This window comes from Chelonoidis abingdonii, chromosome 2, assembly GCF_003597395.2.
Source record: "Chelonoidis abingdonii isolate Lonesome George chromosome 2, CheloAbing_2.0, whole genome shotgun sequence".
Taxonomy (NCBI): Eukaryota; Metazoa; Chordata; order Testudines; family Testudinidae; genus Chelonoidis; species Chelonoidis abingdonii.
Window position 1 is genome coordinate 122,713,196 of NC_133770.1, and position 27,223 is coordinate 122,740,418.

Below are 27,223 nucleotides of genomic sequence, written 5' to 3' on the forward strand. Positions count from 1 at the left end.
GAGGAGTCCAGTGGCACCTTAAAGACTAACAGATTTATTTGGGCATAAGCTTTCATGGGTAAAAAACCCACTTCTTCAGATGGATGGAGTGAAAATTACAGATACAGGCATAAATAGATATTGGCACATGAAGAGAAGGGAGTTACCTTACAAAAGTGTTTAGATTGTGCTCTGTAACTTGCTCTGAATAGTACCATATACCATGAGTAGTTCCACTGACGACAGACAACTTGTGGAATATGGTACTGTTGTTCATCGTGCACACGACTATCAGAATCTGGCTCTTAGCGTTGTTTTTGTTTGTGCTGTATGTGTACTATATACCCATATGTTATATTTCTGGCAAGTTAACCACTTGATGTCATTTTGACAAGAAAGTAGAGTTGTTGAAAAGTTGAGGCTATAATGGTATATGAAATAGTTGATCTCTAGGTCAACAGTTGGAATATAGCCCAGGTCAGTGGTGATCAGAAGTCACTACCTCTTGTCAGCTTTTCAGTGAACTATGGAAATGAGTTGATGATCTCAGGCCAGTTCCCATTAGAGAATTGTTTATAGCACAAGGATTATTGGCAGTTTCAGCAAAGGCAAAGGTGTAATAGGTATGCAGAATGAACTATCCTTTCACCTCTAGGGTCCCTCCAGTCCCGGGTTGAGGCATATTGGCATTGCAGTGTTAGGGTGCTTACACAGCCAATGTCCATGTCCTACCTTTTCTGTTAATAAAAAAAGAATGATAGGGAATGTCTTCATGCACAGTTAACCTGGGAGATTGAGACCTAGGTTAGCCTGCCCTGGGTCTGAGCAACTCTACTGCAAAGCACTACTCATTATTCTTCTTGCACTCATGTTGTGTGTTTGGGACATAGTCCATGGTTTTTTGTGATGTGTTTCTCAAATGCAGCCACTGTGGCTATACGTGGGCACTAGGAGCTTTTCTTGTGGCCTCAGCCTCCTAGGTGGTGATTTGGTTGAGGGGGGAAGCAGCGGCCCCTCCCCTGTGGCCACTAGCAGTGATTGGGCCTTACCCCGCTCTGGAGACACAAAAGCTGGGGGGTGAGTGAGTTCCCCACCTTCCTGGGATTGGTGGATCAGGCGTCAGCCCTTGAGTGGTGGGTGGCAGGTTCCAGCCATGGGGCTTCAGGCTCCATCCCCAGGCCTTGTCCCCTGCACATAGGGTTTCAGGCTCCGTTCCCTGGCTGTGCGGTGGCAGGCTCTGGCCCCAAGATTATCACATGCACATTACCCCAACCTTTGCTGCCTAGTCCAGTGTCCGATTGTCCCTGGGTCCCACTGCCTCCATCCCCACCTCAGGTTTAATTTGTCCCTGGGCTTTCTGGGGGTGAGTCAGTCTGCTGTGAAAAGTAATACTGGTATGTTTGTTAATATCACTTTTCACAGCAGACTTAGTAGCTGCCAAGTCTTAAAGCAACCAAAAAAGCAAAGAAACAAGAAAAAAGACAAGAATGTTCAAAGCACCTTCTTTGTGTTTCTATTATGTTTAGGTCCCATAAAGAATAGAGACAACTGTACATAATTTTTATTATAGAGTCTGCAAAAAAATGCTACATAAAAATAATGACTTGGACATGTGTATGTACATATTTATATGTTTTTCCTAAAGTTAATTAAGTATTTTAGGAAAAATTGTCAGAGAGGCCACCAGCAACAATTGGTGGACGCACTCTGAGGCCACCTAAAAATTTGTTTGAGAACCCCATCTAGGATTCTTTCCCAGTCCATTGTGTCAACTTTGGGAGAACTCACTTGTCCTTCAAGGAGAATTGTGGGAAGGCACTGGAGGACTATCAGCACTCAAGTGACTTTTACCTGTGTCGTCATTGCAAAGTGGGCAGGTTTTCCATCAAGGTGAAGCAGAACCTGGGCTCTAACCTGTACCCCCAGCCAAGTAAATTAGGCTTAACACATCTCCAAACCTATGTTAAAAGTTTTTCTGTGTGGATGGGGGAGGGGTTGGCTAAAACCCAGGTAACAGCCCAAGTTAACTGTGCAGTGAAGACATCACCTTAGAATCCAGTGAAGTCAGTTTGGCATGATTCACAAGCTCCAAAATGCATTTAAAAATAAAGACTGTGACTGATTGTAAATCTAGACTATGTGATGATTCTTGCTACATGTTGAAGCCTATTTGCTAGCATTTATCTTTAATGCTAACACTCAGATGCCTTGGTTATATAAGAATCTAATAGAATAGAATTTAATGAAAACATTACTATTTATTTCAATCCAATCTAAATGTTGTTATTCCAGGAAATAAGTACTGAGCAGAATAATAATAAATTTAATAATAATTTAATTTTAGTCATTTTTCTTTACAGTATGTACAGTATTCCAGTCCCACACTGGATTGGGCATTCATATGATCCAGAAATTATTGGCAAACATTTAACTTTAATTATCACACATTCAAACCATAACTACTTAGTACATGTTTGCTAGTTTGAAAGTCACGTCTTACACAGTTGTGTGTGTTTGCCCTTAGCTGTATTGTCATTCACTGACCAAATATTTTCACATTGTCTGTCCTCTGCAGTTCAAAAGCTATTTCAGGTCTATGTGAAACAGAATTACAAGGAAGAACCACTTACCATGAAGGTACAGCTTTCACTAATGTGTTACAAAATGCTGAAAACCAGATCAAAGGTATCAGGTTGTAATAATTCTGCATTACTGACAGTTTATGGAGACAATCTTCCTGCCCCCACCCCATTTAAGATTTCCATATTTTAGTCCCTATTTCCCATTTTTCTGTTGTCTGCTATTGTGATGTAGATTAATCAACTATGAGATAGTATTGACACCATAGTCTAGGCATTCTCTAGCTGCCTAGAAATACAATGTTATCAGTTCTCGCAATTTTATCACAAGGCTTGTGATATTAAATGTGTTTTCTTAAAGCTCCAGCCCCCAGATTCATGTGATTACAGGTATAGTAGGCTGTAGCTCTCTAGTGCTTCCTGGGGAAAGGGTGGGCATTGCTCCTGCCTCAGTTGCTGAGGCACAGCCCTCCAGCTGTGCTAGCTGAGGTGTCAGCCCCCCGTGTGTGGGGAAGGTTAAAATAGTCCAAGCAAAAAGGCCTTTGGGAAGCTGAAGAGAAAGGTATCAGCCCTTCTCCTTTTTGAGGAGAGCTGGTCGGCCAAGGCTCTCAAGTAGTTTCCCTATCAGTAACCCCTTCTTCCAGAGCCTGGACAGCTGTGGGATGCAGTCCTGCTCCTTCAGAGTGCCACACAGGCTGCACTGAGCAGGGAGTCTCCCTTTTAAGGCCCCACCCCTCTCCAGGCTTGACATTCCTTACAGGTGGCCAGGTTGAGGCTGATTGTGCCCAGAGGAGCTCTTTAACCCTCTCCTGAGTAGGGTTGAGATCTGCCCCACCGCAACCTGAAAAGTCTTAGCATTCATTAAAAACAAAGGGGGGTTTCTCATGGTTGAAGCAAAAATCTTGAAAACATGATGTGAGTGTACCTTAACAGTGCAAAACCAGACAGCAAATAAAAAGCAATGAAAATGTATTGGTTTTTTATGGGTTTTGGTTTTGATTGTCTGTTTTTTGGTAATCTGATTTATGATTTCTGAATGCTTGGGACTTACACTACTATGAGAATCTATGATCTGCTCTAGCTGTCTTTTACAAATTGGCAGGGTGTTTAATATAAAATGTAAGAATTTAGTATTCCTCTTTGCTGACTTTTGATAGTTATTTCTCCTCAAGCCTTCCCTTCTCCCTCTTCCCTATACAGATAACTCTATTAACTTCTGTTTTGTACAGGCTTGAAACCTTGAAGTCATACTTGCTTTAATACAAGTTCTCTATCACAGCCACTTTCACTATCTAGTTTCTCTTGAATCTTTTATTATTAGACAGGCAAAATCTGTACTGAACTGACGATACTGCAAAATCTCACTGATTACAGTTTAAGTGTTTGCAAATTGAATCTGTAATCTTTTTTCCCAGTGTGCATTCTTGTCTGTAATTTGCCTAGTTAATCTTAACCATAACACATTTTGACCTGCACTTTTCTGTATAACAGATACCAAGCATATTTGCGAGTGTCCAGTAGTTTATTAGGTTATATAAAACTAATATTAAAATTGTTTGCACTAGAATATATTTTCTTTTAATTTTTATAGCAAACAATGGAGAAAATGGCATTTCTCTATTCAAAGTACTAAGAAATGAAGATCACTGGGTCTGGGTACAAGCTAATACTCAAGTTCTGTACAGGACTGGCTGTTCAGAATACGTCATTGCCTCGCAGCAAGCTCTGAAGTAAGTATATTTACATTTTCCTGTAGTTCTGAAAGATAAAGAGACTATTCACCAAAAATAGGACTTTTGTGTCTTAGAAGCACAAGTTCCTCTGAAAGTCAATGAGACTTGTGCTCCTAAATCACATAGGTAGGATTTTCAAGAGTGTCTAATTTCATTAGAGATGTCACTTTGCCAGGATAATTTATGTGGGAAGCACTCAAGTACTGTTGTAACAGGCACTAGTGCAAAACCCTAAGATGGATGACTACTGACTTCACAAGCCCTTTGAGTGGGCCTTACTCAACACAGTGTTTGTATTCTTCAAAGTGGCAGTTCCTAGAGGTGCACAGATCCTATCTCCATAGTAGGTTGAATTATATGGCAGCAAGAAGAGCCTCTCATGGAAGCCAAAATAAACCCCTAAACAAATTATCTCTACAGTAGACTAATAGAGAGCTGATGGAGAGGAAAGTTCATGCAAATATGCTTTCTACCAGTTGACTTTCACAACTCCCAATTCTTAAGACTCCCATTTAGAAACAACTGGGAGTCAATCCAGCTCTGGATTACAATAATTCTCTTTTTGTGGCTGCAGATTTGGGGATGGTACTGGCCTTCTAAAGTATGGGGAACACATTCAGAACAAGAAAAACTATGACGGAGGTTCTCTTCAGCAACCAGCAGAGTGTGCTGCAGGAAGCCTCCACTGTCCTCCTTGGTTGCCAGTGTCCTCTTATTTTATAATATTTGGGAACCATGGTCATTTCTTGCTCTTTATGGGTGATAGCTGAATGATGTTATCAGAGGTATGGATTATAAAGTATCCTTGAATCTCACCCTTTAAACATTTTCTGGGATGATGTAAATAAAGAAGCTTGTGTTCAATGCAAAAGGTGTAGGTTCCCCTGGGAGTAGAATCTGTGCTCATCTTAGGAACCCATTTCTTATTACTATCAATATAAACCTCCCTAATCACATGTTCTCTATTATTTGGTCTACCTGTGCCCATTGAACTGTACATAGACCCCGTCTATGTAGATCTCCCTCTTCTCCACAAAAGAAGCTCAGCCATATTTCTGGCATGGTCTCTTACACCCCCCATGGACCTTATAGAGGCCTCTCTGTAGTGTGTGCTGAGGAAGAAGGTGGAGAGTTTGTGGGATGGGTGCAGGGCCAGGAGATACGCACAGAACCCCCTCTCAATCTATGAAAACTGTATTTAGATTGTGGCCCCTTGGCTTTGTTGCTTTTTGCCTCTGTTTCTCTCTCTGTTCCCACCTGTCTTCAGTTTCTGTGTGTTCTTCTTTTCTGCCTGTGTGCACATACACACAAAACAAGACTCAGCAAAAAGCCCCTCTGCCCACATAATCCAAAACTCCTGGGTGCTCTGTTAAGCCTTGTCTCATGGAATGTGGCTCCTCTCCCACCTTCTCCCCACAGAAACTGCACAGATTCCAATGGTTGTGCCTTTACCATATCTTTTTATTTTAAAAGTTCCCTCCACCTTTTTCACAACCTTCCCCATGCAACAGTCTATTTACAGTGCTAACATAGCTTTTGGCCCTCTCATCAGGGCCTGAGGGGAACAGAAGTTTCCCTGTTCTGAACCTCTGTGTGGCGTGGCGTGGCTCGGCTCGGCTCGGCTAACCCTGTTCCTCCCTCTCCCCCTTTTACACTTCCTTCCTGTGCTTCTTCTTATCAGCTATGGGCTGGTGAGATAATTGGCTCAGTTGGCCAGCCTGATTAATTCCCCCCATCAGTTTTCCCCAGGGGGAACTAATTAATATCTAAGTGATCAGAGTGCAGGCTCACCTGTTTGCACTCTGCACTCTGTCATGCCTTGTTTTAGAAGTAGCCCTTTAGCTGTCTCACAGCTATATTAAGTACAGGGCACATTCTCACATCAATTTCAATAAATTTTTAACTAAAGACATAACAAGGTTTAACCCAGCTCATAACAGCACCCCCAATCTCAGCTCCTCCTCATCAGCAGGATGAGGCCTAAAAGGTGCCACCCAATAATCCATCCCAAACAGAAAAAAAAATTAATTAAAAAAATTACAAATGGTATAAACTTACGGTGTCTTTCTGTCAGACTGTCAGGGCAGAAATATAGGTAGTTGGACCGAGTGGTTAAAGTAGGGTAGGGGGCCAGATCCCTATGCCAGCTGGGGTTCAAAACCAGAAGGTCAGGAGCTGAGTGTCAGTTACCATGAAGGGCAATTTAAGAAACCAGGCGGTCAGTGTCAGGATACAACAGCTGGGTGAGCAATTTAAGAAACCAGGTAGTCAGTGTCAGGATACAACAGCTGGGTGAGCAATATGAAGCAGGGTGAAGTCCAGTTGTATGGACAGCTTCCTCTTCCTCCTTCCTGCTTAAGTAGGAGGAGCTGGTCAGTCTGGTGCACCGGTGTTCCACCATTTGAGACCCAGGGCTGGAGCCTTCTATCTAACCTGGGCTTCAAGGAGTCCCAGTTCTAGCTGATGCCAGTAAGCATCAAGTGGAAGATTGGAGCATGATGTCCCCCCTGCCAGGAACCCTGCAGACCCAGGTGTGAGACTCCTGGGTTGTGACACGATCCTATGCCACAGACACATCCAGTGGGCAACACTGGTCCAAGTTTTTCAAGGTGTCTCCTGTAGAAGGCTCATACCAGGGTTGGGGCATGAGTATTTTCTGCTTTCTCCAGGTCCACTTATCAAGGCTGTAGCCCTCTCAGTTAGATACTAGAGCCTACCTCATTTAAGTTTAGCATCTAAGACTTTGTGACTGATGTATTCTTCATGCCCTGTATATGCACTGGTGGGAGAGGTCCTGTGGGGAAATGAATTCTCTGAGAATGGTTTTAGGAGTGATACATAGAACACCAGGTGGATTCTAAGGGATCGAGATAGGTGGAGCTTGATGGGAACCAGGTTAATTTGTTGCCAGATTTGATAGGGGCCAAGGAACAGGTAGTCAAACTTACGAGAGAGTCTGTCCATACGAAGGGTCTCTGTTGAGAGCCATACTTTTGTCTCACTGAACAGGTAGGGCTCTGCTACTGAGGCTGATCTATGTGCCATTTGTAGTCTTTCATTTTTTCGAGGTGTTCCTCACTTCCTCCTGGATTTCATGGATCCATTGTACTGATCTGAGGGGGTCAGGGTAGAAGAGGTCAAGGGTAGCTTTGGTGAAATTCAGGGTTGTACCCAGAGTCAGAGCAAAAAAAAAAAAAAGTGGGGGGGCTTGGGTCCATGGATGCCTGGTCTGCATTATTACATGCAAACTCAGCATAGACTCAACATCCTGGTGATAATTGACATAGCATTGCAGGTATTGTTCAAGGATCTAATTCACCTTCTCTGGCTGTTCAACTGGGATGGTAGGTGGAGGTGTGGTATCTATGTATCCTCAGTAACATAGTTTCATGCTAGAACCAGGAAGTGAATTGTGGCCCTTGATTGGAGGTAACATGATCAGGGAGGCCATGGAGACTGACTATGTGGTTTATCCATAGCTGGGCAGTTTCCACAGTAAAGGGTGGACCGATTCAAGGAATTAAGTGGGCCATCTTGGAGAAGTTGTCTACCACAGTCCAAATCTAGTAATTCCATGATGAAACCTAAGGCAATGGCTGTTTGGGGTCAGGATGGGTTTTCCAGAGGTTGGGAAAAGTTGCAGGGTTCAAGGTTTAGCTCCTTGACAGAGGTGCATATATCGCAGAAAGCCTGCATTGAATGCCTGCATTGAGGGGCACTGTGATATTACCCAGGATACAATTTGGACTGTTGAACAGCTGTGTCCTCTCAATTCTCTATGCTAGGGTACCTTTTACACTGCTTCGCTGTGAGAGTAACCACTCCTGGTCTGCTCACATTCTGCCTCCAGCATGTAAATTGCTCCCAGCTATACAGTATGAATGCTATGGCCAACCACTCTTGAATTACACTGCAGAACAACAACAGCAAATTCCCAGTCCCAGATTTTCCCCCGGAAATGTGTTTCTTGTACTGTCCAGCCCTCTCCTGGAAAACACTAGCTCATATAAAGTACATCTTTTATTAATAGAAAATGGTGCACAAATTCTGTTATCTCAAATGGATTTTCCCAAACACTTCCATTCAAACACACTGTTTTCGATAAAACAATAAAACAAGTTTATTTACTATAGACAAATAGATTTTAAGCAATTACAAGTAATGAGGCATAAAAGTCAAAATTGGTTACAAGGAAATAAAAGGTAAACTGCAACCAATACCTAACAAGCAGCTAAGTAAATTCAAAGCAAAAGTCTCTCTCACCCCATGCATCAGCAGTCTTACTGGCTGAAATCCTTTCGATAGGATCCCTCCCTCAGTCCAAAGCTATTTCTTTGTTCCTCAGGTGTTGCAGCTGCCAAGGATAGAGAAAAAAGGGAGGGATAACTTGGGTCATCTGTTCCCCATTCTTATACTTTTCTTCTTCTTTGAGAATCATCTCCAGCTGGGGTTTAGGAGACAAGAAGTCTGTGGGAAGCTGTTTCTTTGCCAAGATGTAAATTTTTCATTCACACCCTTTTTCCTGCCAGTTAACCAGGTGATAGTTCATTTGGTTTCATTGTCATCCAGCTGAGGCATCTACTTGCCTATTGTTTCCGAGGAACTGGTTTGTGGCTGCTTTTCTAAACCAGGAACATGTCTCAGTAATGTTATACCATAGGATTTTATAACTTTGCATACAATGTTGCTGCACATATTTTACTGGGACAATAATGATCAGCAAATTGTGAGTTTTCAAATGATACCTCACAAGCCGTACTTTGTACAAAAATTATCATAGTCTTGATACATAGGGGTACAGATTGTCACAGGCACATTTGAAGCCAGCAGAAGAAGGAGGACACTTGGCTGTTAGAGCACCCAAAGTGTCCCATCAGTGGGGAGTCATGACATAACGGTACAACAGCCACTCTTGCTGGACCCAGGGGAATGTAAATACAGTTATTTGCAAAGGTGGTTACCTCCCAGGTGTCATGTGGCTCTTTGTTTATGTCAGATAGTTCACTGAATGGAATCCCTGAGGCAGAGACAGAACAGATAGTGACAGAGAGCTGCATTAAGAACGTTTCAAGGCTTGAGAATGTGGGTCAGTTGCTGGCTGAGGTGTTGTGGATTGGGACTATATTCTCCCTTTTGGGGCAGGGCATTGGCCTTGCCATGTTTAGTCCTGGGGCAGTATGTAATGGTAAAGCTGAATTGTGAGATTAACAAGGCCCAATGAAGCTGTCATTGGTTCGGGGCCTTAGCCCTGCAGAAATTCTCCAGGTTTTTATGGTTGGTAAATATTTGGACTCACAGATGAGCCCATTCTAAGTAATGTCACCACTCCTTAAAGGCAATTTTGATTGCCAGAAGTTCTTTATCTAGGATCTCACAGTTTTTCTCTCTGGGGGTAAGTTTTCTAAAGTAATAGGTGTGTGGGTGCGTTACTTGTTTTTGAGAGAGAATCAGGTTGGAGATGAACTCCAGCAAAAGTTTGGATGACATCTGGGTGGGCCAATATGGGAGCCATAGTGAGGGGTGCAATTTGCTTCAAAAAATTTGGAATGAACCATCAATAGAAATTTGCAAAACCCAAAAACCACTGTAGGTCATATACATTGTGGGGTGCTGCCCAGCCATGGACAGCCTGGAGTTTGTGCAGGTCCATCATGATTCCCTCTAGGAACAGAATAAAATCCATGAACTCTTGGGAGAGCTGGTCAAATGCACACTTCTGGAGCTTGGCATAAAGACCATTGTAGCCTCTCCAGAACAGTTCGGACATGAATGGTATGCTTTTCAGCATTGTCTGAAAAGACCAATGTATTGTCCAGACAGACCACGGCGCACAATCCAATATGTCTCGTAACACATTGTTAATAAAATGTTGGGAGTTTGTCAGCACATTTGTCAGCCCTAATGGCATCACTAAATATTCAAAGTAGCTGTAGCAGGTTCGGAAGGCAGTCTTCCATTCATTCCCAGCCCTGATGCACATGAAGTTGAAGGCTCACCAGAGGTCCAGTTTCTGGACATGTGGCCTCTATACAGTCCAGTAATTCTGGAATCAGGGGTAGTGGATACCAGTTCCTGATCATTATCTGGTTTAAGGCTCAGTTGTCAAGCTAGAGTTGGAAACTGCCATTTTTTCCCTTGATGAAGAGGACCAGTGCACCAGCTGGTGAGGTTGACTTGAGAATGACCCCTCTGGCCAGGTTCTCCTGGAGGTATTTACTTAGTGCAGCTAGCTCAGGTTCTGACATGGCATAAATCCACCTGAATGGTATTTACGCTCCCAGCTGCAATTCTGTGGCGCCGTCACAGTCCTGATGTAGAGGGAGGGTTTCTGTGAGCTTCTTTTCAAACATTTTGGCATGGTCATGATATTTAAGATGGAGTTCTGAAGTAGGTTTGGTGGGCATCCCTACTTTGGTGATCATCTCCACCTGAAGCCCCCGAGTGCTGGGGCAATGTTGATTTACTCCTGAAAATACTGCTTACAGAATTTTGAAGAGAAACTGCCCTCCTGCTTTTACCAATGAATGAGGTGATTATGAAGAGTCCTCCAAGAGAAGCCAAGAATCAGAGGGGAGTGCGGGGACTGAATGATGCTGAATCAAAATATTTCTCAGTGCCCCTGGATAATGGCTTCCAGGTGGACTGTATTTTCGATCATTAGACCTGAAGAAAGATGGGAGCCATCAGCCATCAATATTTTCCATAGGTACAGAGTGGCTTTGTGTCACAAAGGAATCTGCAGGGCCTGGGTTGTCACTGCATCTATGAAATTGTCAGCTGCTCTTGAATCAATGAGGGTTCATTAGATGGGAATCCATTGGGGGTCTCCAGGGATGCGCAGTCAGATAGGCACCTGCAAGTGGGAAGCCCCTGGATGGAGCTGGGTGCATGCCCCAGGCAGGACTGAGGTGCAGGGGAATTCTTTTTTCACACAGCCCAGGGCAGTCTTCCTTACTGACCCTGAAGTGACTCATTTCTTGGGTTCCTTGGAGCTTGCACAGGACAGGCAGAAGGTTTCCCACAATAGAAGCATAGGTGGTGCCAAGAGAATTGCTCCTTTTCTTTGGGGCTGAGCTGTCAATGAGCCAGATCCACCTGCACTGGTTCAGCAGGTGAAACAGGCACCAGTTAATAGTACATGGATGGGGGCCGCAGGGACCCTCATTTTCCTCCCTTCATTCCTGTAACTGAATATCTATGTGGACGGCAAGGTCAATGAAGGTGTCCAGACCCATGGGCATCTACATGTGGCCAGTTCATCTTTGATTTCCTCCTGCAGACTTCACCAGAATTGGTACTGCTGCACTGTCTTGTTCCACTCCATGGTCACAATGAGATGATGGAAATGGGCCACATAGTAAGCAACAGCTACCCTGCCACTGCCAGAATTTCCTTTGAGCAGCCTTGGCCAAATCACTCATATAGATTGGAGGAAGGCATTCCAATTTGACAAAACTACTGTTACTCTCCAGCAAGGGGGAGGCCCAGTCCAACACCTCCCCCATCAGCAGGCAGATTACCAAGACCAAGACCATGTTGGCCGGGTCAGAGGTGTACATCTGGGGATGCAACATGAATAGAAAGCACCATTGGTCCATGAAACCCCAGAATTGCTAGTGACTCCCATCGAATTGCAATGGTAGGGGTTCTGTGGGCCCAGCCTTTCTGTCCCTCCACCCAGTCATTAGTTTGAATTGAATGTTGAATTGAGCCAACTGAGTCTCCCAGAATTTTGCCCTCAAAGATACTGTGTTTTTGCATTATTTGAGCTGGGACAACCCCCTAGTCTCTCCCTTTTGGGCCCTGTGGGTGATAAACAAGGTAGAAAACAGTTGAAAATGTCTGATCTTACCCAGTTCCTCTGGCTGGCCCAAGTCCTCATCCATGTGGCTGCTTTCCACTGTGGTCAGTGACGCTTTGATTTCGTTCTAGAGCTGATTTTTTAAATCCATAAATCCTTGATCCAGCTCATCTCAATTAGCAAGTTCGGGATTAGCTATAGCTTGCTTGGTCTTCATTGTTTTATAGAAAAACTTCTGGTCTATGTCAGTTAGATTGCTGGTCACCTCACCAACCCATTTTATCATTCCAGACTCGGAGTTTTGCAGCTGGAATTCCCAATCAGTCCAAATGCTTTGTAGTTGTTCCGCCAACAGAGTTTTCACCTCTGCCTGCAAGTCATCTTTGAGCTCTTTCTGGTAAACCTCCAGATGCTGCTTTAATCCCTGTTGTGAAGCCTCTAGCTCCTGTTTCAGGTCTTGTTTTAAATCATGTTAGTCCTGTTATAATTCCTGATGACCTCTTTTGCTCTCTACAAGCACCTCCATTATTTGTTCTATCTTGGTTCAGTAGGAACACCAGCTCATAGTCTCACTCCTTGGAAACTGGATCTCACTCCTCGCATCAGTGTTACTCATTTCAGACCTGTGCAGCTAGTCAAAGTTTAGGGCCCTGGGGATTTTCCAGCTGGACGCACAACTTGATGCAGTCTGGTAGTTTCTTTGATGCAATCTTGTTTATTTACAAACCATGTACAAAGTTCTGCTTCTCCAAGTGCAGGAGGAACCAAGAACAAAAGGAGTAGTTTCTTAACTCAGAGCCTCAAGCCTCTTTAGCCAATAGACTCAAAAACTCTCTACCTTTCTCCAAGGTCGCACTGTACTCCTCAGCCATTGGTTGGCTTTTTTTTTTTTTTTTTTTTTGCCTCTGCCTTTCTCTGTGTTCTTATCTGTCACTAGTTTCTATATGTTCTCTCTTGCCATGGTACACGTATGTGTGTGCACACAAAAAACAATACTCAATAACAAGCCACTCTGCCTACGCAATCCAAAACTCCTGGGTGGGCTCTATTAGCCCTTCTTTTGGATGTGGCCCCTTAACTGTCCCACAGTTATCTTAAGTGAAGGGTATGTTCACACATCAATTTCGATGAGGTTTTAATACAACCCGTAACAAAATTTAACCCCACTTGTAACAATACGAGCTGTATCTTTCCCACTTTGGCTGTCCCAGGGCTGGGAAGCAGGAGAGGAGGCAGTGGGCCTCTGTACAGATAGCTCTTGCTTCCTGCATATGCCCCAGAATAATTTCTAGACATCTTTCAGCTGTAGGGGGTGGATCCCATAATCTTGCCTATGAAGAGAGAAACCCCATCTCTCCCCAGGGAATCCTTCTCTCAAAATCTCCTGCAATCTGTTACTCTACTCCAGAGAATGAATTGGACCATTAAGAAGCAGACTCAAGATGGCTTCTCTTCTTGTTCAAGTCTCTATTTTTGTGTTTGTTTTCTGTGTAATTTAGGAAACTTTTTGATTCATATTTGGATGCCTTTGTTACCCAGTGGATAGTTAAATACCTCTATTGAGCATGGTAATCATGTGGCATGGAGTACCATGAGCATTGGTCCATGAAGTTCCATTTTTATTGTCCCCTAGCTAGACCAGGTGTGCTGTAGCAGATACTTAACTGTTGTTTTTGTATTTTGTTCATCACCACTTGCATCCTTGCCCCACAGTCTGCCTTTTCAAATTGTGCAGTAGCTTGCTGGAAATGTAAATCTGTTTGCCATAAAATGGCATCCTTTCCCTCATTATCCTCCTACCTATATACAAATACTTTAGTATAATGCTTATCTTCATGCTTTATTTCAGAACAGTCCCATCTTCTGCTTTACTTTTTACACTGGATGTTAGGTTTTTCCTCCCACTTTTCACTGATTTCTAAAAGCTACTGTTGCTACATCATATTTGTCTGTCTTCGTGAGATGTTAATATTTAGCAGGGGGTTGAAATCCATTAATATTATAAGTACATAGTTACAACTTCTGTGTCCCTCCTTAATCTGTTTGTTGTAATGTGACAGGTTCCACATTATAACAGCATGGGCTCCCCCTACTGGAGGTTCTTGTATTTACACACTGAACCCATTCTCAAACAAAAAATTACAAGTATTGAGCTAAGTAACTAGCTTCTGAAATCCCTATCAGTTTTCTCTCTCTTCCATTTTGAGTTTCTAATTCTGATACCACTTTTCCCCAAACCAGTTTGGCTCTGTACCTTAAATAACTTGGATTCAGTGTCTCACATCTTTCCTCTCTGATTAATCAAAGTCCCAAGAATTACTATACCTATTATCCAAAACTTAAGGCCAACTTTTTCATAATTTTGTGTGCTTCAGGTGTAGCTAGTAAGAACTAAGGGATCACTGCAGCTCATAAAATCAAGTAGAAGATGTCTCAAGCTGGACACATGAAAATGGAAACACCCAAATTAGTGAATGCTTGGGAATACTAGTCTGGCCACTTCCTCTGAGCACTTCTTTCATCTCCTACAACAAACTGTTCTGAAAAAAACACACCTCTGCAGCTCTCACTCAAACCACTTAAATCAAAAAGTTCCTAACTATGTAGTACTATTTCGTTTAAACTACTGTGAACTCTATTTTATTCCATACTATAGAAACCATTCTCTGTACTGGTATACTATGTTGAATAAACCATTCTAAACCATTATAAGATTATTTGGTATGAGTATGAGATTCCTGCATTACTCAAATATGAATGAAACTTCTATTGTAGCACTCCATTCTATATTCTACATGGGTGACACACAGTACGGGAAAAATATTTTAGAAACATTTGACTGACTGACTTTTTCTACCTTTATTGAAAGGGAAGAAGATATACACCTGAAGGTACCAAAGAACATCACAAATTTGAAAGGACACAAGGAAGCACTTAACTATAACTGTGCCATTGAAACTTTGGGACAGATGAAGCATCTTAACTGGACAGCTGTAAAAAATGAACAGGATAGCATCAAAGTGAAATTTGAACCTAATACAAATGACAAGTGTTTCATGGAAGAGGAATCTCTCAATTCTAACACATTACTTTTAGGTATCCAAAACAACTGCAACACGAACAACATTTGGACTTTAAAAAATTCCTCAAGTTCTTGTTCTGTAAATCAACGCATGAATACATGTCCGAGCAGAAAAGTTGGACCGTTCTGCAACAGAGATCAAAGTCTTTTAAATTTAGCATCAACCTGTCCTTCCCACTGGGGTACTACAGAAAATTGCCAGTCTTATTCAGGCTTACAGCAATTTACAGTGGAGAACTACACTACAGACCCTGTGAAATTACAACATCCACTGATGTACCCAGAAACTCTATACAACACAGTATTTCCTCTAGATATGCCCATCAAAACTGAATATGATTCTGATTCTGAAAATGTAGCTGATAGTTACATGATGTCACAAAGTCGAGCCTGGCTGGATGAGAATGGTATGGTGAAAAAGCAGCTGACTGGCTACCCTAACATGGTGCACCTTAAAACAGAATCGGACCTCAGTGAACAACTATCTCCTTGTCAAAAACAAAAGCACTGTGCTTACACACCACACAATTGGCAATGCATTGTAACAAATCATACCAACAATATGAATAGAAACAGATCATGTAAAGGGTTACATAACAAAGAGATGACACAGGTTTGCCCCCAGAACTCTGCATGCTTGGAAAGCATCCACGACTTTCAGCGTACAGACTTCTACAATCAGTTCTACAACCCCAATTCAGGAGAAGAGAGAGAGCAGAATAACCAGATTTTTAAGATGCAATGTGAGTTTAAAAATCCCTGCTTGGTTCACGCAATCAAGCGTGAATCCTCGGATTCTCCATCATTGTCTGATAATGGGCAGGATGGAATAGAGATGATCTTCCCTGAAAATGCATTAACAGGTCCTATGCCTCATAAAACAACTGAATGTACATTTTTACAATAGATTTGTAGCATCTGGAATATTTATGATATTGAAAAATAAGAAGAAGTTGTAGATGTTGGACTACATGAGTAACTACAATTAAAAACCAAAGAGAAAAGATTTAAAAAAAAATTACTCTTTTTAGTGATCTTTGGGAATGGGGTGAAGTAAAACTACAGATATCATGGCAAAGTGCTAATTTAGACTTCCTATAGGTGTACCAGTTTAACTTTTTCAAGCTTCCCCTTTTATCTGTTGTATATCTGACTGCATTATTAACGTCTAACTGTATCTTCCTCTTGCCTTTATTCTATTGTTCATGGCATGATGTGGGTGAAATCCTGGCCCCACTGTGAAGTCAATGGCAAAATTCCTATTGACTTCACTAAGACCAGCATTTCAACCTGTGAATCTAAGGTCTATATTTTTATTTTTAGTTTCTCCAGTAAAAGGGATCAGCTATTGCCTTCTCCCCACATTAATTTAATCACCTTCAGGCAAGGGCTTCTCAAATCACAATTGCTTAATTTATAGGAAGACCGTTATAGTGGTAGACTCAGGGACTCAATCTATTTAGCTTGACAAATAGAACGTTAAAGGGTGATCTGATCACAGTCTATAAGTACCTACACGAGGAACACATTTAATAATGGATTCTTCAGTCTAACAGACAAAGGTATAACATGATCCAATGGCTAGTAGTCGATGGTAGACTAATACAGACTGAAAATAAGGTGCAAATTTTTAAACAGCAAGAGTAATTGACCATTAGAACAACTTTCAAAGGGTTGTGGTGGATTCTCCATCATTGGCAATTTTAAATCAAGTTGGGATGTTTTTCTAACAGGAATGCTCTAGGAATTATTTAGGGGACATTCTACGGCCTGTGTTATACAGGAGGTCACACTAGATGATCACAATGGTCCTGTCTGGTCTTGGAATCTACAAATCTGTTAACTCAAAATCCAGTCACCTTACAAAACCGAGCTACAATTATTTTCAGCTACTATACCTCTTCCTTAGTTACCCTGACAATTTTTATGTTTTACCAATCACATTTCCTATATTGAAAATATTAATCTCTCCTTGTTGCTTTTTGAAAGATCCACATAAAAAACAGGAAAATTTGACTAATTATCCATTATGCAGGAGAGATAGTGACACACAGTGTTAAATTCATACACTTACAAAAATTGTGTTACTTGTAACATTAATTGGAGAGAAAGTCAGACAATTTTTTTTAATTTGATGATGTCTCTTTAATTGGTCACTGTGCTGTCACCTGACTTCATGACTAGTTCCCATGCCAGTCTTCAGGTGATTATGGGAACAATTTTTCAAAAGCACCTAGGAGTACATCTGCACTGCAATAAAAGACCCCTGGCTCAGATCAGCTGACCTCGGGCTCACGGGACTTGGGCTGCAGAGCTATAAAATTGCAGTATAGATGTTCAAGCTCAGGTTTCAGAGGGGTAGCCGTGTTAGTCTGGATCTGTAAAAACAGCAGAGAATCCTGTGGCACCTTATAGACTAACAGACGAAGTGAGTATTCACCCATGAAAGCTCATGCTCCAAAACATCTGTTAGTCTATAAGGTGCCACAGGATTCTCTGCTGCAAGCTCAGGTTGTAGTCTGGGCTCTGAGACCATGCAAGAGAAGTGGGTCTCAGAGCCCAGGCTCTAGCCCAAGCCCAAACCCAAACATCTACATTGCAATTTTTAGCCCTGCAGCCCAAGTCCTGTGAGTCTGAGTCTGCTGACCCAGGCTCTGAGACTAAGTTCCATGGATTTTTTATTTGTAGTGTAGATATGCCCTAAGTCACTTAGGTTCTTGTGAAAATTTTGCCCTAGGTCCTTTCATGTAGAAGGTTGCTGAGTTATTTTATTTGTACTGAAAACAATATAATGCAATCTACAACTTCTATTTTGTTTTTTATTGTTCGCTTCCTGCACTACTGTTTTTAAATTGCACTATTTCAACTTTAAATCACTTTCCCATATATAAAAGGCATATTATGAAGAAAATGCTTAGATATATTTGTGATTTTTATAAAGCTTAGAGTAAACATTTTCTTATTCAAAATGTTACAACTAGTTAGAATGTTTTCATTTCAGTAACTGCTAGTCAGTGATGGCGAGATTGATAACTGATGACAATCTGGCCTGAGTAAGGGGCACTGTGTAGTTGCATTGCTCCAGAAGTACAGCAGGGATATTATTGTGACTCAACCTCCTGGAGGCTGCTCTCTGCTCCACCTCTGTTCTCTCATCTGCAATACAGGTAGGCCACACAGGGAAGTAAGGAGCACCTTGTGCCCCCTTATATACCTGCACTGGCACAGAGAGTGACAATCTTGCCCTCATACTCTACTCTTACAATAACTATTTTGGGACTAATTCAGATTTGAGTCTAAAGAGGGCGTAATCCATACCTCCATCTGGGTCTCAGTGTTCATGTTTCCTAAATTTAGGATCCAATCCCACAACTTGTTCCGCACAGACAAAACTCTGCATCCATGTGGAGCCCCACAGTTACTGGGGTTCTGTATGGCCCCTAGGATCCAGGGGCAGCTCCAGGCCCCAGCACGCCAAGTGCATGCTTGGGGCGGCATGCCGCGGCCGGTCGCCGGGAGGGCGGCAGGCAGCCAGCCTTCGGTGGCTTGCCTGCGGAGGGTCCGCTGGTCCCGTGGCTCCGGTGGAGCGCCCCCCGCGGCATGCCGCAGTGCTTGGGATGGCGAAATGTCTGGAGCCGCCCCTGGCAGGCAGGCTGCCTTCCGCGGCTTGCCTGCGGAGGGTCCGCTGGTCCCACAGCTTCGGAGGACCTCCGCCGAAGCCGTGGGACCAGCGGACCCTCCACAGGCAAACCGCTGGAGGCAACCTGCCTGCCGTGCTTGGAGCAGCAAAATCCCTACAGCCGCCCCTGCTAGGATCTGTCCTTATGGAACAAGTTCCAGGACTGGGACTACAGACTTTTTTTAGACTCCTTTAGACTAACTAACTTAGACTCTCTCCCATTTACCAACAGGTAACTCATATCCTGCCTAACACATCAGTTCTGAATTTGACCCACTGGACCTGATTTTCCACTGCCTGGCACCTTGAGTAGTCATTTAAATCTGTGCAAAGTGGGCGTCAATTTTACCAGCTCAGAATGGTAGCATTTTACACTTACTTTGCATAGATGGAAATGACTACAGAAGGTGCAAGGTGGGTGAGATAATATCTTCTATGGGACCAACTTCTGTTGGTGAGAGAGACAAGCTTTCAAACTATACAGAGCTCTTTTTCTTTATGTACCATAGAACCTCAGCGTTACAAACACCTTGGAAATGGAGGTTGTTCGTAATTGAACAAAACACTATAGTGTTCTTTCAAAAGTTTACAGCTGATCATTGACTTAATACAGCTTTGAAACTTTACTATGCAGAAGAAGAATGCTGCTTTTAACCATCTTAATTTCAATGAAACAAACACAGAAACAGTTTCCTGACTTAGTCAAATCTTTTTTTAAAAAACATTTCCCTTTATTTTTTTAGCAGTTTAACACAGTAGTATCAGTAGTATACAGTATTCTGTTTGTGTTTTTGTTTTTGTTTTTGTCTTTGCTGCTGCTTGATTGTGGTCAGTTTGTAACGCCAATGTTCATAACTCTGAGGTTCTACTATAGCTCAAAAGCTTGTCTGTCTCAGCAACAGAAATTGGTCCAATAAAAGATATTACCTCACCCACCTTGTCTCTCTAATATCCTGGGACCAACATGGCTACAACTACACTGCATACAGAAGGTGCAAGGCAGTAGAGGATCAAGCCCACTGAGACTCAGTGTAAGGGAATCTAAAAGGGTATAATTCACATGAAGAGATGCCAGGAGGCAGGAGTATAGCAAGAAAAACAACTCACGGGAGAGTATATAAATGTGTTAGTTGAAGTAAACCAACATCTTCAGGCTCCTAGGTGTGTAAATTACATCAGTTTACACTCCTTTGTGATCTGAGGGAGCCTGAGTCTAAATTAGCCTCCTTTACATTAACTTGCATCACCTTAGAATTTGCTCCATTGGTTTACAGCTGAGCTGTTATCAGATATCTCATATATAGAAACTGAATATGGTATTTATCAATGGAATTCTTTCTAATGTAAATCTTCACATACAACAATCACAACAAATGGGTCTATGGAGAGCCTTTTATCCTCTCCGTGGACAGGGAGAAGTAAATGTTACAGCTAGTATATGAAGATCGTTTCTTGTAAGCCACTGGTGTAAAGTACGAGTTACCAATAATAAATGTTAACAGAGGCAATAAAAACACAAAGTAAGAATCCCTCACTATGGGAGTGTATTTGGTGTACAGACATCTTTCCTGCCACAATTGATGGCCATTTACTCATACATTAAGCACAGAATAGCCCAAGAGCAGCAGCTCTCAAACTGTGGGTCACGATCCCAAAGTGGTTCATGACCAAAGTTCCCTCCAAACTGCATGGGTGTGCAGTTGCCTATTAAGCCCCACGCAGGGGCTCAGGGTTGTGGTGGGGAGAGATGCGTCTCCCTCAGCACAGACCTGCCGGAGCGGGGAGAGCCACCCCTCCCCTGGCCCCAACACAGACCTGCCCCGGACTTTCCATGGCCGAGGGAGAGGAGCCCCTCCCTTGACCTAGCCCAGGCCGCTGGAGCTGCTGCATCCGAGAAGCACCTCTCCCACTGCCCTGAGCTGCTGCTGCAAGAGATGGCTGTGGGGAGTCCTCTCTCCCTACCGCAGCCCCAGGCAGCCTGCACCCCCAAACCCCTCATCCCCAGCCCCACCCCAGAGCCCACACTCACTGCACCCCAACCCTCTGCCCCAGCCTGAGCCCCCTCCTGCACCCCAAACCTCATCCCCAACCCCACCCCAGAGCCCACACCCTCAACCAGAGCCCTCATCCTCCCACACCCCAACTCTCTGCCCCAGCCCTGAACCCCCTCCTGCATCCTGAACCCCTCATGCCCAGCCCTAACCTAGAGCCTGCACTCCCAGCCAGAGCCCTCCTCCCTGCACCCCAACCCTCTGCCCCAGCCCTGAGCCCCCTCCCATGCTCCGAACCCCTTGGCCCCACCCTGCCACATGAATTTTGTTATGTGCACTAATACGAAGGTGATGTGTCACACATCACCTCTGTATTGGTGCACATAACAAAATTCATTCCACACATGGATGTAAAAACATAGAGGAACACTGGTCGTGACCCCATTGTAATGAGGTTATCAGGACTGGCGTTAGACTTGCTGGGGCCTGGGGCAGAAGCCCAAGCCCAAGCCCTACCACCTGGGGCTGAAGCTGAAGCCTGAGGCCCCACCACCCAAGGGTGTCTCTTAAGATTGTAAAAGCTCCCCATTAAGGCCTTATCTTTACTGGGGATTTGCCTGTTTCAGCCATCTGTGGCCAGCCACCACAGTAAGTACAGTAGTGCAAATCCCTAAGGCAGACAGGTTAAACCTCTATAAGCCGTTATTTATACAAATGAAACTACACTAGTTTCAAGCAGGGATAAACCCTACACATGCAAACAGTGACTCTGCCTGTCTACACCAGGGGTTTGCACTGGTGCAGTTACATCTGTGGTTGAAATTGAGGTGGACCCCCAGTGTAGGACAAGACCACAGATAAAGGCCCTTCACTTTATAGTCCATGGCCACCAAAACAGAAACTCATTTTGAAAGCTTGGGACAAAAGTAGGACTGTGCTGCTGGTAAACTGGTTTTAATAGATCCTCAGTTTGGGGATTTGAATATTCAAATGGCAAAATGGAAGGATCAGACCCAAGCTCTTATAGAAAAGACTGCTTTCTTGGAACCTGTTTTAAACATGTAATGAAATGCATGTCTCTTCATTCTAAATACAGATCATTAGACTATATTAGAAATTGAAACCTGAGGGTTGAGTCTGGACCGAATGGGAAATGCCAGAAACTTGTGCACCTGCAAATAAAATGTTGAGGAGGGCTGAGCCCTGAAATGTTGAGGTTTAAAGGACCTGTCTGGTCTTCCCTCAGATCCCTAGCTCTGACATTAATAAGTGAAGGCATCGACCAGGAGGTAAGGAATATGTCCTGTGGATAATTTAAGCCCTCCTTAATCCATATGTTGAAGCCACAGTAGATCTTTAGTAGTACAGTACATAGGTCTTGTGCTGGCGCTCGGCTCAGGGTCAAATTTCACCCACCACAGGTATCTCTTGAGAAAAGGTCTCACAATGGATTTTATAACCACTAAATTGAAACAGCTTCAGATAATAGTTTTCAAGGCTTGTGAATATATTAATTCTCTTGCGTGAGGAAAAACTACACCTCACTCAAAGTGTTATGTAAATAAAAAATAATGAAGAACCGAGCTATCTGTCCTTTGCCCTCCTTGAAATTAAAGTTCCAACTGGAGATGGAAAACTTCTCTTTTCTGATTATGAGGAAAACAGACTCAGGCACAGCCTGTAGAGACTATCTCATTGGAAACATTTGGAGTTTTTTCTCTCTTCTAGGCTTTGCAAGTCTGTATATGAAGTTAGACGTGTGGATATGGAAGCAGATTTCAATAACTTCCATCTAAGGAGGAAGAGGTAGAGACTTTTGCAGCTGGTCAAGCTGAGGCCAGAGGCACAGAGTTTTTATTTACTTGAAGTAGACTGAAGGCCCAGAGCTCCCACCAGATCAACACATTCCTGATCAGTGCCACTATATTGTGAACATATCTTTATATATAGCATGTTTATATACACAGAGTACACATCATCATTGTAAATACTTCTTCATATAATATTGTCATAAAACTATTGTAAAATAAAAAATAAACAAAATTTACTATCTTTTCCTTTTTGTTCTTCCATCTCTCCCTTTTCTCACTCCATTTTTTTTGGTCCAACTTCTCCCCACCGTTTCCAGGGACAGCATTTTCTTCCATGCTAATCTTCTGGATTTTTAAACTTTTCAGATTTTGTTCTCTCCTCTTTTCTCCAGACTTCTTAAAATATGATTCTGCTTTTCTCCCCCATTTCACCTTGAGTTGGCTCTTTTACACATATCTAATATTCCTTAGTGTACATTTTGTTGTAGACCTACACTCCAGTTTTCTTCTGTCCTTTCCCCTCACTCTTCCTGAGTCCCTTTCTCTCTCTCACTACCCAAGTCCACCTTCCCTATTTCCGTTCCCAATCTCTCTCTTCATGCCAATTTTCTCCACCATTCTTTGCTATTCTACCCCTGCCTACCACTCTGTTTTACATATTCTAAGTCAGTGGTCCTCAAAGCCAGTCAGCTGCTTGTTCAAAGAAAGCCTCTGGCGGGCCGAGCCGGTTTGTTTACCTGCTGTGTCTGCAGGTTTGACTGATCGCGGCTCCCACTGGCCGCGGTTTGCCACTCCAGGCCAATAGGGGCTGCGGGAAGTGATACGGGCTGAAGGGTGTGCTGGCTGCTGCTCCCCGCAGCCCCCGAGCAGCGAACCGTGGCCAGTGGGATCTGCAATCGGCCGAACCGGTGGATGCGGTAGGCAAACAAACCGGCCCGGCCCGCCAGCGGCCTTCCCTGAACAAGCAGCAGACCAGCTTTGAGAACCACTGTTCTAAGTCACTCTCTTTTTTATTCTTCTTAACCCCCGCAGTTGCTTTTCTCTCTATACCCTAGAGTTTCATCAATTCCTCTACCTCAGCAGACTCCTTGAATTTCTCTCCTTCTTAATCATCTGGGAATTTCTTTGGAACTGACAGCCTTAGACTAAGATTTACATTTTCCTATTATTGTTTCCTTATTTATTTTGACGTTGTTATTACAAGACGTTAAACATAAATCAATGGAAAGAGAAGCACTTTTTGGAGAGAACAAGTTCTGTTTTGGGTCTTCAGCTATGTGAACTGAGCACTAAGGCACACATTTTGCTGTAAAATCTGCCATGCAAATCTCAGCAGATGTCCTGTCTATATTTCATGGTCTGCTGCTGTTCTCTATACCAAACGCAAAGTCTATTGGAAGTGTGGCATCCTGAAGTCTTCTGTGATTGTATTAACACACCTACAGAAAAAGGGGTACAGTATTTGTGTGTTCCAAAGTGGTTGATAATTTTTAAAAATGCTTAAATCACATAAATATCTTAGAATTGTTATTAATATTTTGGTGCACAAGTTGATGCCAAAACCTTAAAATAAGTCTTTAATCATGTGAGTAGTCCCTTCACTCTAGAAGGACTACTTACATGCTTTAAGTTAAGACTGCTGGACATATTTGTAGGATTGGGGCCAAAGTTAATTTAAATTACCTGTACTTTTCAGCATGTGCACATGAACAGGCATTAGAGAGTTATCTATCTGTGAGTGTTTTCACATCAATCAGCTAAACAAGAGATCCTCACACAAAATGTAATGGTCAGGAACGTTATGTAGATATGTAATGATGCTTGGACTTTGGGTCCATAAAGCAAAGAATGAATTACAATGAGAATTGCATAAGATACTTGAATCTGTGACAGTATAGAGCACAACAACGCCACCACTGTGGTAAATGTGAGCTTGAAACTCTAGCCTACTCCTTTATTGTTCATGAATTTATAAAAGAAAACTCTACCCCATTCAGGTGAGCAACGTAACATTTCAAAAGAGAAGACAGCTTTTGGTATAAATTAAATGAGAAGCATATCCCAGTTCATGCGGCATTATCTTTTAAAGTCTTGTGCTTCTGGAATGAACAAAATGTGTTCGGTTTGCGTTAACTGATAGCAATATTTTGTGAATACACACACTAGAATGGAAATTGTGCAGATATCTGAAATAAGCAAAATGTGAGATGAGCAGCAACATGTTGTGGTATGCAGGATCCATGTCTGTAAAATAAGAAGTATTTCACAAATTATGACAGCAATTAGGCCCAGTGGCTGATTCCAGTTTCTTTACATATAGTTTAATTTTTTGTTGCATTTAATAACTCTGAACAAATTAACAGTGATTTGCACAAAGAAATAAATGGGTAAAAATACAAAAACAGTTTTTTTAACTTATAGGCTCAATTACTTCTTCTGATTTTTAGAAAGACGTAGATTTAAGACAAACTTTGATTTACAACAGCCAGGCTCCCCTGAATTCTGTGACCACAGAATTCACCATGAAATTCATTCCTTGCCCAGAGAATCGTACTCTAGAATCCAAATTTTTATTTTTCTAGAAAATTAACTTTCTAAACCTTGTGATTGCAAAGGAAACCTTGAAAACATGGTCTTAGAGTAACCAGTGCAGTATTGCCTTCCTCATTTTGTAGCTTGAAACAATAGCTGTGTGTGGCATGAACTGGCCCTGTGTATCTCATCTGAACTCTGAAACCTTAGGATAATAATTTAGATGTCAACACTGACTATTTTAACTGCTGATTATTTGAGCAGAAATAAAATGGGGCTATTGTACTGATCTTGTATTATTCATTTTTATATTTAATTAAAACCCTACATTTTTTAAATTTAAATGAAACGGTCACTGAACTTCCAGTCTGCCACACCAGAGTGCCACAGAATCCCAAAATGTTGCTGCAGAATTTAGGTTTGATCTCCTTCTCCTTCCCCCTGCTTTGTTAAACTACTCCTTAGGGAATTCTTAATCTCCTTCTCTAGCCTCGCATTTTGCCTTTAGTGTGTTCCTTTGTTCCCTTTTTAGTCAGCAGTCCTTTATTTCTGATACATTCCTTAATATTTCTGGTTAAAAGGAGATTTTTAAGAAACAAGTTAGACAACAACACTCTAACTACTGCTCCAGTTTTAATTTGACTTTTCTTAGCAAGTGCTTGACAAAGTAACAATTTCTCAGTTCTCCAGTCAGTGGTCAAACAATAATCTCACTGTCAGTATTCAGTCTAGATTTTGTATATTGGTCACAGGGAAGAGCAATTTCAGTTGTATATAGTTAACAACCTCCTCTACTGAGGTGGCTCTTCGTCCCCATTCTTGCTGAGTGCAGAACAGCTTCTAAACTAACCAGGGAACTTTGGTTCCTTCCTCAAATTATTCTGCTCTTGTCTATTAAAAGGCCCTTTATTTCTGGGATGATTTCTCCTCCTGTGGCCTTGCCCTTGGGCCTTTTCTGTCTACTTTTTCTCCCTAATCTTATCGCTAACTTTAAACTTAGGTCTGATCTACACTTAAAAGTTTTGCTGGCACAGCTTTGTTGGTCAGGGGTATGATTTTTTCCCCACCCTACTCAATTACATTGGCAAAAGCCCACTGTATAAACTGGTACAGCATACTCCACTCAAGGAACTGGTTTAAACTATCATGGCTAAAGAACTATCTTTCTGATACAAGCTGGGAGGTGTTGCCAATATAGCGCTACTGGTATACCTTCACTGGCAAACCTTTTCAAGTGTAGGCAAGATCTTAGCTACCACTTTTACACTGCTGGTATTTCATTGTTCATGGAAAGTGAACCTCTGATGAAAAAGTGCACCTCCCTGTCCAAACACTCTGTCTTGATCAAATAAACCTGGGATTTTATTTTAACTTATTTCAGCCAAATATCAGAGTGAAGTGTTTCTCTGGGGCAAGAGAAGCATCTTTACACTTAACACCATTGCATTTCTTTATGTTGATCTCCTGTTACCTCCACTGTCCTTAAATTTGGCAACATCCTTAATCCCGAACTCTCCTACTTCAACTGTTTGTCTGCAAATCTACATATCACCATCTTGGAAACTGTTTTTGCCTCTACTGAAATCTTCATCCACCCAGTAATCTTCTCACAATCCTTTGCAACTATGGACTCTCCTCAGACTTCATCAGGTTGCTAGCTTCCTTTTCATCCATACAAACACAATCACCTCACCGATACCTTCAAACTACTCCAAGAGCTTCCTGTCTTTTTTCAGGCATCACTTCATAGCTGCTTTCCTTTCCCTCCAAGATATTGCTACAGCTTTCCTATGGACTTTTTCTTTGTCTACTCTATTCTTTGTTCCATCCATTCATGTAACACTAGTGTTCTCTATATACCTTCACAATCATATCACATTGTTTTTACTCATCTTATCACTGTTGATGCAAGAGCTTTCTATAACACCTACCATCCAAAACATGCTTATTGTATCTATCAGCCTCGCACAGTATTTTCAAACATCTAAAAACATTTCTTCTCTTGCTATTACCTGTCAATATCTTTTCTTTTACTT

The 27,223-nt window shown here is 42.4% G+C and overlaps 1 protein-coding gene across 1 annotated transcript in view; it reads left to right on the plus strand.

The window, feature by feature from the left end:
* Nucleotides 1-16,188, plus strand: part of AHRR (aryl hydrocarbon receptor repressor) — a 115,421-nt gene extending 99,233 nt beyond the window's left edge. Inside the window, exons 8-10 of the mRNA XM_032770813.2 lie at nucleotides 2,555-2,664; nucleotides 4,150-4,288; nucleotides 14,962-16,188. Coding sequence (XP_032626704.1) covers nucleotides 2,555-2,664; nucleotides 4,150-4,288; nucleotides 14,962-16,081 — 1,369 coding nt within the window. The 3' untranslated portion in view covers nucleotides 16,082-16,188. The remainder of the gene's footprint in view (nucleotides 1-2,554; nucleotides 2,665-4,149; nucleotides 4,289-14,961) is intronic.
* The last annotated feature ends 11,035 nt before the right edge of the window (nucleotides 16,189-27,223 follow it).